This window comes from Sparus aurata, chromosome 8 (assembly GCF_900880675.1).
Source record: "Sparus aurata chromosome 8, fSpaAur1.1, whole genome shotgun sequence".
Classification (NCBI taxonomy): Eukaryota; Metazoa; Chordata; class Actinopteri; order Spariformes; family Sparidae; genus Sparus; species Sparus aurata.
The window spans coordinates 9,964,351-9,977,544 of NC_044194.1; the positions used below are offsets into that span (position 1 = coordinate 9,964,351).

General features: G+C 42.8%; 2 protein-coding genes across 3 annotated transcripts in view; one reads left to right on the forward strand and one right to left on the reverse strand.

Moving 5' to 3' along the window:
- Nucleotides 1-5,358, forward strand: part of iqsec3b (IQ motif and Sec7 domain ArfGEF 3b) — a 35,955-nt gene extending 30,597 nt beyond the window's left edge. The window contains exons 12-15 of one of the 2 annotated variants that reach the window (XM_030426641.1): nucleotides 11-169; nucleotides 279-371; nucleotides 1,386-1,432; nucleotides 2,500-5,358. In XM_030426641.1, the coding sequence (XP_030282501.1) occupies nucleotides 11-169; nucleotides 279-371; nucleotides 1,386-1,432; nucleotides 2,500-2,919 (719 nt within the window). In that variant the 3' untranslated portion in view covers nucleotides 2,920-5,358. The remainder of the gene's footprint in view (nucleotides 1-10; nucleotides 170-278; nucleotides 372-1,385; nucleotides 1,433-2,499) is intronic. The other variant, XM_030426642.1, reaches the window with a different exon arrangement.
- The window catches only part of ptprq (protein tyrosine phosphatase receptor type Q), a 42,072-nt gene continuing 33,945 nt past the window's right edge, over nucleotides 5,068-13,194 (reverse strand). The window contains exons 56-63 of the mRNA XM_030426640.1: nucleotides 12,369-12,459; nucleotides 12,180-12,256; nucleotides 11,736-11,870; nucleotides 11,446-11,571; nucleotides 10,233-10,378; nucleotides 8,933-9,068; nucleotides 6,458-6,581; nucleotides 5,068-6,368 (exon numbers count right to left, since the gene is read on the reverse strand). Of these exons, the coding sequence (XP_030282500.1) occupies nucleotides 6,331-6,368; nucleotides 6,458-6,581; nucleotides 8,933-9,068; nucleotides 10,233-10,378; nucleotides 11,446-11,571; nucleotides 11,736-11,870; nucleotides 12,180-12,256; nucleotides 12,369-12,459 (873 nt within the window). The 3' untranslated portion in view covers nucleotides 5,068-6,330. The remainder of the gene's footprint in view (nucleotides 6,369-6,457; nucleotides 6,582-8,932; nucleotides 9,069-10,232; nucleotides 10,379-11,445; nucleotides 11,572-11,735; nucleotides 11,871-12,179; nucleotides 12,257-12,368; nucleotides 12,460-13,194) is intronic.

Below are 13,194 nucleotides of genomic sequence, written 5' to 3' on the forward strand. Positions count from 1 at the left end.
TTCTCATCAGACTACGCCCACGGCATCACCATGCTGAGCCCGTTTACCTCAGAGAAGAAGCAGCTGGTGAGTTTCTGCTCCCCGAGTGGAGACGAGCTCAGGAAGTTTGCCGAGGAGCTCCGAGAGGCCATCACAGAGGTCAACGAGATGGAGCAGATACACATCCAGTGTAAGAGGAAGCACACACACACACACACACACACACCTCATGCAAAGGACACAAATACTGCAGTGAAATGTATGTGCCTGGTTGCAATCCTCTTCTTCTTGTGTTCCAGGGGAACTGGAGAGGCAACAAGGTATTCAGCCACACGGCATTCACACCAATGGCGGGCAAATGGACACGCACACAGGACACGGCTCTCCCTCAGGTGCTGGTTTTGCTCACGCAGCATAAGATGCATAACACAGCACACACTACGCATAACGATTCATACATTACTCAAGGCAATGTGGAAAATGGGACAACTTCACGGAAGAGAGGCGCATCAAAACACACCGAAAATGAAAATGGAAAAGAAGTGTGGATGATGGTCAGAGGGCTTAAAGTTTTGCCTCCGCTGTCATTGTCACTTGAATTCTGTCTTTATGCTAACATTAGATGCTAGCCCTGGCTACATGATTGCTCTCAGTGAGAAAGCTATATGTTTGGCAACCCTAACCACAGCACCAGGCGAGCCATTTCCCCATTTCCAGTCTTTATGCTAACTTAAGCTGCTAGCTGGCCCTGACAGATATGAGGGAGTTATTTATCTCCTCATCTAACTCTCAGCAAGAAAGCAATTACATGGATATTCCCAAAATGGTGTACAATTCCCTGTTAGAGTTGTAGGTTTACATTTTTATTCCACTTCGGACTGAACCAGGCTAGCTGTTTCCCCGTTTCAAGTCGTAATGCTAACATAAGCGGCTAGCTTCACGTCGTATGCACCAGACAGACATGAGAGCGGTATCTAAACTCTCAACAAGAAAGATAAGAAATATAATTCCCAAAATGTGTAACTATTTTTGGGTATCGTTGTTGGTTACGATTTTTCCTCCATTATGGACAGAACCAGGCGAGCTGTTTCCCCGTTTCCAGCCTTGATGCTAACATAAGCTGCTAGCTCTAGCTGTATATTCACCTGACAGATATGAGCGAGGTATTTATCTCCCCATCTAACTCTCAGTAAGAAAGCAAATTAGTCTATTTCTCCAAATCCCTAATTGCCTGGTAGACCTGCTGCTTTACACTTTTCTTCTGCTTCGGCTTGCTGTGTTCCCCTCTCGCTCCCGGTTTAATGCTAATGTCCAAACTCAGCGAGCGCTATCAACATCCTTAACATTCTGTATATGAAGCGTAAATCTGCCTGTTGACTTACAAACAGAACCGTTTGTCCCAACAGGCCAACAGGATCCGTATGATAAAACTGGCAACAACAACACAGTAGAGGTAAGTGCTAAAGCCATTCTTGTCTCTCTCAGGTAAGTGCCTGCATTGACAGCATTGTGGGTGTGGTTTGTGTGTGTGTGTGTGTGTGTGTGTGTTTGTGCGTGATTGCAGTTAGACAGGGACCGTGCCTCCTCCTGAAAAGAAAAGTCTGCTTTATGCTTTGCTTTTAAAAGAGCACCGCCCGAGGCACATCCCCACTATGCAGCCTGGGATACAAAAAGGCCGCCGAGAGGAGTCTGCGGTAGCGGCGCCACAAACAGTCTCTTTCTGTGCCTCGTGAGTGGATCAGCAGCCACTCCACTCGCTATACAACATCCCTTCTTTCATCAGCTGCTGCTTGCCAGCCTTACTGTATAAGCCTTTGCAAGCCACCGTAAGCCTGGCTGGCTCCTAGAATACCATCTACAAAGCCAGATAAGCTTGATACCGTTAACAGTCTGTTGAGTGTGTGTGGGTGGGTGTGTGTCTGATAAAAAAAAAAAAACAGCCCTTCCTTTAACTAAACATAGCGGTAGAAACTGTTTTCCCCCACCTTTTCCCCAGTTTTCTCTCTGTTTTATACCTTCGCCCATTCTCTCGCCTCTCTCTCTCTGTCTCTCTCTCTCCCGCTCTCAGTCAGTCCTTTAGAGATGTAATTAAGTGTGATAGGGAGACACCACGCCCTCGGTGTCACTTCTCTCCTCTCCCGACACCCCCGAGCTTCTCATTCTGCCACTCATGACCATGTCCGCACACACGCACGCACCTGAAATCCCAAAACGTTACCGCCATGATTTCTTTCCCAAAATCTCCTCTCACCTCGCAATCCTTTTTCTCTTCCTGGGCTGGTGTGTGTGTGTAAAATAAAATGTCTAGAGAGAGAAAGTGTAAATCATGTAAAAGCATGATTAAGGGAAAAAGAGAGGAGGTGTGTGTGTGTGTGTGTATGTGTATTTTGCATGCGCTCGCTCTGCATTTTACCTTCCTGCATGCCTGCATGCCCATGTGCGTAACACACCAGAGGGCTGCGTAGAGGCTGCGTTCAGGCTGGTAACTCCTCATGCGTTCTCTGACTGTTCCTAAACTAGGTGTCAATTCACAACAGGCTGCAGACCTATCAACTGAGCCAGCCCAGCATTGAGTCAACGCCTCTGGCCCTGGCTGCGCCACCCGCCCTGCTCAGCCCCGTCCAGACAGGGGAGCTCCGCCCAGAAACACTCATCCAATGCCAGCAGATCGTCAAGGTGATAGTCGTGGACCAGAGCGGGCGAGGGCGGATGGAGGCCTTCCTCAGCCAAGGCCCGGCTACCCATCAGCTCATCCAGTCCGCCCTGTCCACCCCCGTACGCGTCAGAGAGGGGGATGGTCCTCAGCCCCCTCTTCCGCCTCCCCCTCCACCTTACAACCACCCCCACCAGTTCTGTCCCCCTGACTCACCCATGCCCCTCCACCACACCATGCCTCTAACCCGCAGACGCAACTCCAGCGGCTCCCGCAGCATCGTTTGAGTTGTCAGCTGCTCTACGGACCCCCGGGGGGGGGCCAGACCCTCACACTCGCACACGACAACATGCACTTGTCTACTTTCTCCGAGTGGTGAGATAAAAGCATTGCAGGGGATATACTGTATGAGTCCAAAAAAAGGGACAGAGGAAGAGGAAACCAACCAGAATATATTCCTAGTCTTTGACTGAGTGGTGTAGTTTTTGAACGTGGAGTAGTTTTGATGCCATTTCTGAAAGACTTTTCTTCTTTCTTTTGTTTCCAACATGTCACCCAGTAGCTGATGATGTTGTCCATCTAGATTTCACACCCTTCAAGAGGTCTTGTGACTTTGCATTTTTAAATGTCACCTGTCCAACAACTGTGTCTGCGAAACCGATGGGCGACGTCAGAAAAAGCAGACTTTGGCAGCCCTGAAAGGACAAGGGATTGCTTTAAATATGAAGGATAAAAAAAACTTTTGATGATGACTTCGCACCTCTTACCAAACTCAGTGAGGGATCACTTCAGCAGAGCAAATCTAGCTTCCCCTCACTTTCTTTATTTTCCTCATCTCTGCATAATGTGAGCAAACCAGCTTATTTGTTTCCCTCATTTTCTGGGGAACAGATAATCAGTATGTGTGATGAAGAAGGGCAAAGAACTGCTGCAACACCACCACCACCACCCCATCATGTGCAGTGAAGTGTAGTAAGCTAGGATGCTGCTTCTCTCTAACCTAATCTAAAAAATCTGAAACCATATCCTGACGACAATCATATTTTTCCCATGCTTCATCTTTGTGTTGCTGAACTTGAGTGAGCAGATATCGTCACTGTGGCGTGTGACGGCCCCGATTCTGTAGCGCTTTGCTCTCTCGGAGCTCAGGAAAGGATTTGTTGCACTGTAACATGTAATTTCTGCACGTCTGAGTCGAACAGAGAGCGCGCTTGTGTACTGTGTGTTCAATCTGCTTACTCATGGGCAGCGGAGAGTAGGGCTGGTAATTCATCCAAAACAAGGCTCGAACAGCCAGCCGAAGCCTTTCTCCTCCTGTATATTTACCCCTAATGGGATACCTAGTGTGAATATTATTGTTACCTTTGGCAATATCTCTGCCTGGAAAACTATAAGAATAAGAATTGCTCCACGCAGGGCAGATCAAGGTCACCTCACGAAAAAAAACAAAACAAAACATCACTCTCCTCTCATGTAGTATATTTTTTTTCCTTGCACACAGAAAATGTTTTAAAAGCAGAGATGCATTCCTTTGCTGAATGTTAATCAGGGGGAAAACCGAAGATGTCCATGGAATACTTATTGATTTCACCGTGTCGTCTGTCCAGCGTTGATGGTTCCAGCTTGAGCCGGTTTGTACAGCAGATCACAAACCATCCGACTGAGACACGCGGAACACGTCTTGTATCTTTTTGCACCACAGAATATATTGAATATATATTGTACATAGATAATATAGATTTATTCTGAAAAAGTGATTGGTTTGCCCAGTGTGTGTACCCACGTATGTATTTGTACAGAGAAGATTCTAGTTTAAAAGAAAAAAAAGGATATTATAGTTATTATAGATATTATTATTATTATTATTATTATTATTCACATTTAATATCAGGGGGGTGTCCTAAATCCTACTGCTACCAGAGACAGGAAACAGGCAGCTTTTATAGAGTACACTCCAGTTACCATGGTAACACACACTGATATTATTACAGATCTACATTATTCATTAGAAAATTACCATGTCATGTTATTATAGGATTACTAAGAGATGGCTGTGTCACCTGTGAAGGTGTGTCAAGGGCTATGCTGTATTGGTAAATACATGCAGTTAATCACTGGTCATTTGCACACACACGCACATACACACACACACACAGGTATATAAATACAGTATATATATATAAAATAGATATATATACAATTATATATATATATTTATTTAAGAGCATACACAACCACGCACACTGATGTATACGTAGCTGCCAAAGCAACAACAGATCCAGCTTAGATTCACCTTAGAAACTGCTTGATTTCTCGTCAGAAAGCCCACTTTGTTTACTGTAAACTCTGACTGACTTGTACTGTACAGCATGAGATCGTTTATTTCATTTTTTTTAGGTTTTTCATTTGCAGTACAAAGGGGAGGGGGGGGGGGAGTTTAATTACATGTTTGTATCATTATCGTCGGGCATGTTGAGTTGATTGATGTCATTTTTTCTCCCCTCTCTCTCTCTCTCTCTCGACCACTTCCTCTCTCCTTTCTTTCCCCCGACCGGCCCCTGCACCGATCTGCATCCTCACTGTGGAGCACTGTCATTAATCTTTGCACCCTCACAATATTTCTAAAAAGGAGATTTCTTAAGAAGATCAACATGTTTACTAATGGAATATTTCTAATTTTTTCTGTTTGAAGAGAATGAAAGAATAAAAGTAGTTTTTACTCTCGATCTCGGGGCTTTGTGTCTGTGTGCCTTGACGTCAGCGCCGCCTCTCCAGCAGTCCCTCACCTCCCGGACTCTAATGGCTTGAATTTTGCACCAGGTGTGCGAGAAGGACGGCGGAATGAAGGGATGTATGGGAAATCAGTCTTCAGCTGCATTCCTGCGTCCTTCCAGCACAACGGCTCTGACCTCATTCATTAGCGGGCGAGGGTCAGCTGCAAAGCAATATTGAATCTGACTTGTTCTAGTGAATGTCAAGTTGTGTGTAGTGAATCCGTGTGTGTGTGTGTGTGTGTACAGCGTTTACCATGGTGTTGAGTCTGCCCTCTAAACAATAAGACAGCCATTTGTATATCGTATTGCGAGGTGTATTCACGTTAAGTGTTGAGGCCAGAAAAAAATACAAGCAGCTTTTATTTTTGCAAGTCACTCTTGAGAAAAGGGATAATGCTGTCAACACCTCGACGCAGGTAGAATTACAAAGAGATTGAAAAAAAACAACAAAAAAAACAATACCATTTTGGCTGAATAAATTATCTTACAAAAACATAGATGATATCGACATAAAACAGTAACGACAATACACAGTGAAATCAATTTGTGCAAAGTACCTGAAGGCTTGCAGATGTGATAGAGCTCTCGCAGTCAGCTCACCGTTTTCGCTCTTTTTTTCTCCCCGTCGTCTCTGAGACTCTTTGTCCCTGTCTCCCTTTTGTTTCTCTCACTCTCTTTGAAAACAAGTGGACAGGCGGTTCATTTAAGGAGGGAGGACTTGCGCTGAGAAGTGGGGTTGAAGTGGAGCAACAAAGTCTTAGTCGACTGACAAGGCCATTCAGTTCAGACTGTTCTGTTCACCTCCTGTTCCTCCTCCCTCTGACCTTGAGTGGTGGAGGCGGTCCAGTCCGTGGTTGGCGTCCCGGTGACCTTGAAACATTCAAGTGTCACTCCTCCGGGCAAAAGTGTCCCCTCGGTCGGTCTTCACATAGTGGTCTCCTCCCATTCCAGCTCGACATCGCCTGAAAAACAAGGTTAAATGAATGGAGTGAGCTCTGTCCCGTGACGAGTGTGAGGTTCATATTTTGTTGTTGTTTTTGTTGTTGTTTACCTTCCATGGCGTCCAGGGAGTCCATCTTTTCCAGAGCAGAATAGCTGACAAACCAGATGGATTGACTGTTGCCTTTGTTGTTCAGAAGTTCAAGTGTGCTTTGGTGCAGGAAGATGTACTGCGCCTGAAACACACACACACACACACACACACACACACACACATATTGAGAAACACTGAGCCGATGTCCATATTAATTAATTTGATGTAAAATCAAGTCTCAAGATTATGTTTTCTCTGGTGCCCTGGTGGTTGATGCAGATCATGAAATAAACCCTGGTTTGAGTCCAACTGGAAAAAAAATCACTAAATTAATAATAGTAATAAGAATAAATACATCATAAGTCTGGATAAAGCACATGAACTTACATGCAATCGTGATAATGCCTCTTGATATGTGGCTTTTTTTTCTCTCTTTCAGGACAAACCTGTCGATCGACTCGTTTTTGATTTATCTCCCGGTCATGCACACAAAGTGCTCTACAGTCATGGTTTCACACACTGCCAAAAGTAGAGCTGCACTGGACAAATTTTTCAATTTCTTTACGAAATTTCAGGGTTTTTTTGCTGCTCGGTCTTGGACAACATTTTCTCTCTTCTTTCAAACTTGTCAAATGTAATCTGCTGCAAAAAAGGTTCTCCTCCTGAAGCACAACTCAAGTTTCACATAATAAGCCCGCCAACAGAAATCAACGTATAGAGAAGACATTTTTACTAAAGTGTGCATCACTTATGTCCTCACAGAACCTTATCAGAGCTGATTTGCAGATTTATTTCTATTACAAAAGTAATATTTAAAGACTCATGGATGTATTACAGTAAGAGTAGTGGATACCGTGTTTCCAGACAGCACCAAGTAAGTACATTTCTTTTCAGGCTTCCTCAGGCTTTGAGTTTTCTGACCCATAGATCTTCCTAATTAGTGTCCTTCACCGGCTGAGTGGTGAGATATGGACGCTTGAGAGTGCTGTGTTTTCAGATGAAAGAGCGACTCTTCCACTGGGGCAATGATAGAAAATGAAAGATAACCTTCATCCCTGAAGGACTTTGGTTTATTTCTGTCTGTGTGTGAATTTGTAAACCAAAATGAACTGAAACCAGTGTTGAGCTGGGTGCTAGGCAACCACCTACGGTATTGTTAAGTTGCAAAGTGGTACTAGGATACAATCCTTACAGATCCTTTATATTAAAGAGCATTTTTACCTCACATACTTAAAACAGCATGAACATTCACTAGAAACTCCTGGCTCAACCACACAGTCAAATGATGAACTGCAAGGTATGAGCTGACTCTTAACTTTATCCTATATTGATTAAGCTTATTGCTGTGATCTGCAGATGTGGAGACATACGTTTTGAAGTCAGGCTACAAGACAGATTTTAAATACTTTCTTAATTCAATTCAATCATCTAGGGAATTTCTTTGGAAGTAAAAACAAGTGAACACACCTGAAATGCTACATTGCAATTGTTCATTGTTGTGTCATCATACAAACCATGTAGGAACACAACAATGGGAAGTCTAGAAGATGATTTATGCATTTTGTTTAAGTTCAGTAGTTCTTTTTTAGTCTCATTTTTTAGTCCCCCCCACCAGAAAAATCACATTCACATCCTCCCTCAGACTGGCCGTTGAAGCCACAACATCCTCAAAGTGCCAAAATAAAAAAAGAGTGTATATGCACACTTCAGTGCTCACAGATGCACTCAATAAAATATATTTGAAGCCTAGTCGTATCACTGGTACAGGCATTTTCGTGTAAAACCTACTCCACAGTCTAAAATATTAAATACAATTTCTCCAAAACTATTTGGTGACCCCTGGAAATGAACTTGCGTCCTGACCCCCAGGTTGAGAACCGATGGCCCAGATAATAGAGTCCCACTGTTGTCTTGTTCAAAGCTGTCAGTTAAAGAACTGTTCTCCAGTATCTCCGCAGTGAAATTTGTGAGTTCATATAATACGACTGGACTCTGGCACACTGAACACTGCTGTCTCAAAGAATCATGCCCTCGCCGGTTGCAAGCGACTCTTGTAGCTGCAGACACTGCAGGGCTCATACCTCACTGCCACAATGTGGAAACTAGGAAATGTACAGAGCATCTAGAAACAATGAAACAATAACACCGAGAAGAAGCACAGGCACCAGGCGAAGGGTCCCTGCAGACCCCGAGACACTGAAGTAATGACTGAATCGGGTAATTTTGGGATAGGTTCATGCTGTTTTTAAGAGGGGGATTCCTGCTTAGCATATGCCTTTAATCCACTGCCAGATCATTCCCTTTGTCAAAGCGAGAATTTTCCAGATATTTCCTCACGGGGATGGGATCACAGCAGGGCACGAAGTGGAAAGTAGGACAGCTACACTGCCACTGGAACAACTTAAGACAAAATACTGTATGATCACCCCTTTCTTTCCTCTTTTGTTTGTTCTTTTCGGGGCTCTGAAATAAACTAATTTGACGTGCACTCACCAGATTCTGTACCATACACATCCGCTCGCTGCGCAGCTCCGCCACCAGGCCATAAATATCCACGAAGTCGTGATCTCTGACGTGCTGAATGAGGTGGTCGAGAGCAATAAACACACCTGTCCTGCCCACACCAGCACTGAGGGATAGTGAGAGAACAAACCATTATACTGTCTGCTGCTCTGCACTTAGAAGACTACTAGTGTGTTAAAGTGAAACTCTCGCCAAAATGCAACCGAGGGTCTTTTTGTGAATGTACCTGAGTCATACCTTCGTGTTAAAGCATAATTATGACGAAAGCGCCACTTTTAAGATTGACAGTATTTTCGTTTTTGGGTCAAAATCATTTTCATTGGAGTGCTAGGGGAAAATACTATGTTAGCATTATGTTTTTAAAACACTAAGAAGGCTCGTAGTATCACCAGGGTTTTTACACATGAACACGAGCATTGAGAACATTGTTTGTTTGTGTACACAGAGTTTACTAAAAAAAAAGTTTTTGAACAACTCATGTTATCAGTTGCTTGTCCCCCTCGCTGCCGTCTTGCCAGTGGAGAAGTGTCGATCTCCGAATGCAATGTAACCTGGAGGACAGTTAAGGTGGTACGCTACTGTCTTCCGACAACAACTATCCACGCGATATCTCATGTGATTTTTCCGGCTTTTTATTTTAGTATTGTTTCTTATATGAGGCTCCTTTTTCAACTTCAAGGTCAATGTTGTTTTTCGCTAATGACAAAACAACAAATTATCCGTGCATTTATATGGAACTAAGCGTTAGGAGCGGTCCACCTTAACTGTCCTCCATGTTAAGTTGCATTCGGAAATCGACACTTCTCCACTGGCAGGACCGCGGCTAGCGGAACAAGCAACTGGTAATGTGACCAGTTAATGCTTTCTTTTTACTAAACTCTGTGTACACAAACAATGTTCTCAATGCTCATGTTCATGTGTAGAGACCCTGGTGATACTATGAGCAAAGTTTCATGTTGTGTCGAGTCTTCTTAGTGTTTTAAAAATAGCGATTTTGATGCTAACCTAGTATTTGCCCCTAGCACTCTATCAAAAATGATTTTCACCCGAAAACGAAAATACGTTCAATCTTAAAAGTCATGATTATGCTTTTAAACGAACATTTGACTCGGGTACATTCGCAAAAAGACCCTCTGTTGTATTTTGGCGAGAGTTTCACGTTAAGCACCAGAGGAACAGAAGAGGATATTATATCATTGACAGTACGGCCTTTTATGGATGAATTTTGCTGATACGAGACATATTTATGCCTTGTCAGTACACACAGTACCTGCAGTGGACCGCTATAGTGGTGTTGTCGTGCCTGTGGGCTCGGACAGCTTTGACAAACTTAATGAGAGTGCTGCAGGACTCCGGGACTCCGTGCTCGGGCCACGATGTGTAGTTGAAGTGGCGAACCAGAATGTAGTGGCCGTGCTGCATAGAGGCATTAAGACAAGACGAAGGACAGCAAGTTAAATGTCATGACAGTACCCGAGTTTATTTCATTGCACCGCAGGGCAATATGTCGATATTATACCAATACTGTGATATGAGACTACATATCGTCTCTGACTTGGATATCGTTATATGGTGATATGTCATAAGAGCTGTCTTTTCCTGGTTTTAAATGCTGCATTATAGTTAAGCGATAACTAACTAACTATCCAGACTGTTCTAGTAGATGTGCCTTTACACACGTATTACTGATGATGATTTTGTTTAAAGATCTCATTATGAGAATATTTTAGTACCAGTAGTCATCCCTACAATTTTGTCACAATATTATCAAGGTATTTTGACATAAATATTGCAATATTTGATCTCGTTGCCCTTTTCTAGCATTTATGAAAAGCTCTGCAGGAGATTTTTAAATATCGTCATATACATGTATATTGCAATAAATCCTAAAAATATTGCAATATTAATTTAAGCCGTTATTGCACTACTTCATTATAATGTGAACTTTTGTATTCATATTATGATGATGAACAATATATTCACAATAACACGACCACATTTGGAGACATTTTTGATCAGATTTATTCATGCAGGAGTTTTTTCTGTTTGTCAGATGTGGAATAAATAACTATCAACACGGTGCATTAAGGAACAGTTTGACATTTTGGGAAATCTGCTCACAGACAGTGAGATAAGAAGATCAATATCACCTTCTTTAAATTCAAAACCGGAACCAGGGGACTGTTACATAAACAGCGTCATATTTCCCAAACACACAAATATGATCATAAGTCTTCTCATCTCATTCTTGGTAAGAGATTGTACGAGCGAGTTCCCCGACATGTCGGATAATTCCTTTTAAGTGGTTTTGCCTTTCAAAAATATTGAAGACCATTTGCTAGAATAAATATGAACAAAAGACACCCACAGTAAATCACATTTTATTTGGTTTACTATACATAGGTCGTTACCTTCTGTTTATGTGGTGCTTTACAGTTTACAGTATGCACAGTTCATGTGTGAGGGGTCAAGAGCTCAGTTACCTTTTCTACTTTGAGGGTCCTGACAGTCCAGTCAGGCAGGACCTCCTCTGACACTTTTGAGACGAGAATGTCACTGAACACTGACATCGGCTTATTGTCCTCTGGCCAGTACTTGTGACACCGAATCTGAAATGTCACACACACACACACACACCCGCACACACACACAAACACAAACACATTAGATCTTCGAAGCAGATATTACTTTCTTGGCAATAGAGTTGTAAACCCAAAATGCAGCACAGCCTGTCCTCAGAACACTATTTCATAACAAATCCTTGATGACGCACTCTGCCTTTCTCATAACACTGCGTGAGCATGGCGATGGTGCGGGTTCCTGTTTCCCAGATCATCCTCCAGAAGTCCGCCACAGTGCCAGGCAGAGGACCCTGGGTGGCTATGAACTCATTGGGACAAAGGTAGCCCTAAAAATGTACAGGAAAGGAGAGAGAAATGTTTCATTTGCGACATAAAGACCCACTGAAAAAAAAGAAACACAATGTATTATTGAAAAGATTAATTATAAGAAACAAATTAATAAGCCTGAACATTACAACCATGTTTGGAAATGATGAATCAGAGAGGCGCAGGGAAATATCTGGAACAAATTCCTCGAATGGCAAGAAATGCGCTTCATGCCTGCATAACTTCTTTCATGACCTGATAATGAGTCAAGTAGAAGCGAGCCTCCAGGTCAACCGCCGGGCTTTCAGCAGCTGATAACTTGTACTCACTGAGACAAAGCTGGCGTTGATGTAGTCGGAGCCCGCAGTGCCCGGTTCTGACAGCAGTTTCACTCGGTTGTTATTGTCTAGACACAGTTGAGATCCACATGCAGTTAATATTAGAGCTAAAACACAGAGATAGTTTTACTAGGTTTGATAACTCGGGACAGTTAGTTTTTTTTCGATCTGGCCACGTACAAGGTTTGATGTTGGGGAAGCGGTTTTTCGATTTGTTCCAGGGCAGGTCGGCGTCAGTGGTGCCCAGGTCCTGCAGCAGTTTTGGAAGCTCCTGGGGATATAAGATATATATATATTAAAAAAATCAGTTTTCACATAAATACACTCATGAAGTTAAAGGTCAGGGTTATAATTTGGGCTTGCCAAGATGTTATTCACTCCCTTTTTAAGCTGAAATCTTGTGAGTCTATGTGCATAACCTTGATGTTGAAGCTTTTGGAGACTTGGACTATGCCATGGGGCCATTTTCTGGGGTCTTTTTTGGTTGTTTTGTTGAGTCCCTATCTACTTCAGTTGTTTAGGAGAACACTGCAGCTCTGTTTTGCTGCTCCAGAAATATTGTGTGGATTACAAAACTTCACCCAAATTTCAATTGGCATGAGCATGACTACTGGCTGAATTCTCATATTTGGGTGCACTTACTCTTCAGGTGAACGTGCAAACTTTATAGATTTTTGAAAAACACAATGAAAATGAAGAGAGTGTCGGAAGTGTCTAAGTTAAGAATTACGTATTGGAGGTCTTAGATAGATGAAATACAGACAGAAGCGAGCATGCACATTCTGACATATGTTTTGTATTGACTATGCACGTATTATGGTCATGACAAATATTTTAAAAAAGCAATATGTATAATAAAGACTGTGCTACTTTTATTTTCCTATGTGCAGTTGCTGCCATCTTATATGATTTTTTTTCTCCAAATTCGTTTCTCCAATTTTTTTTTTTGAACTTCTGTGAAGTGCATGAAAACAAGAATAAAGCTGGCACTTTCCATTCATCTTCA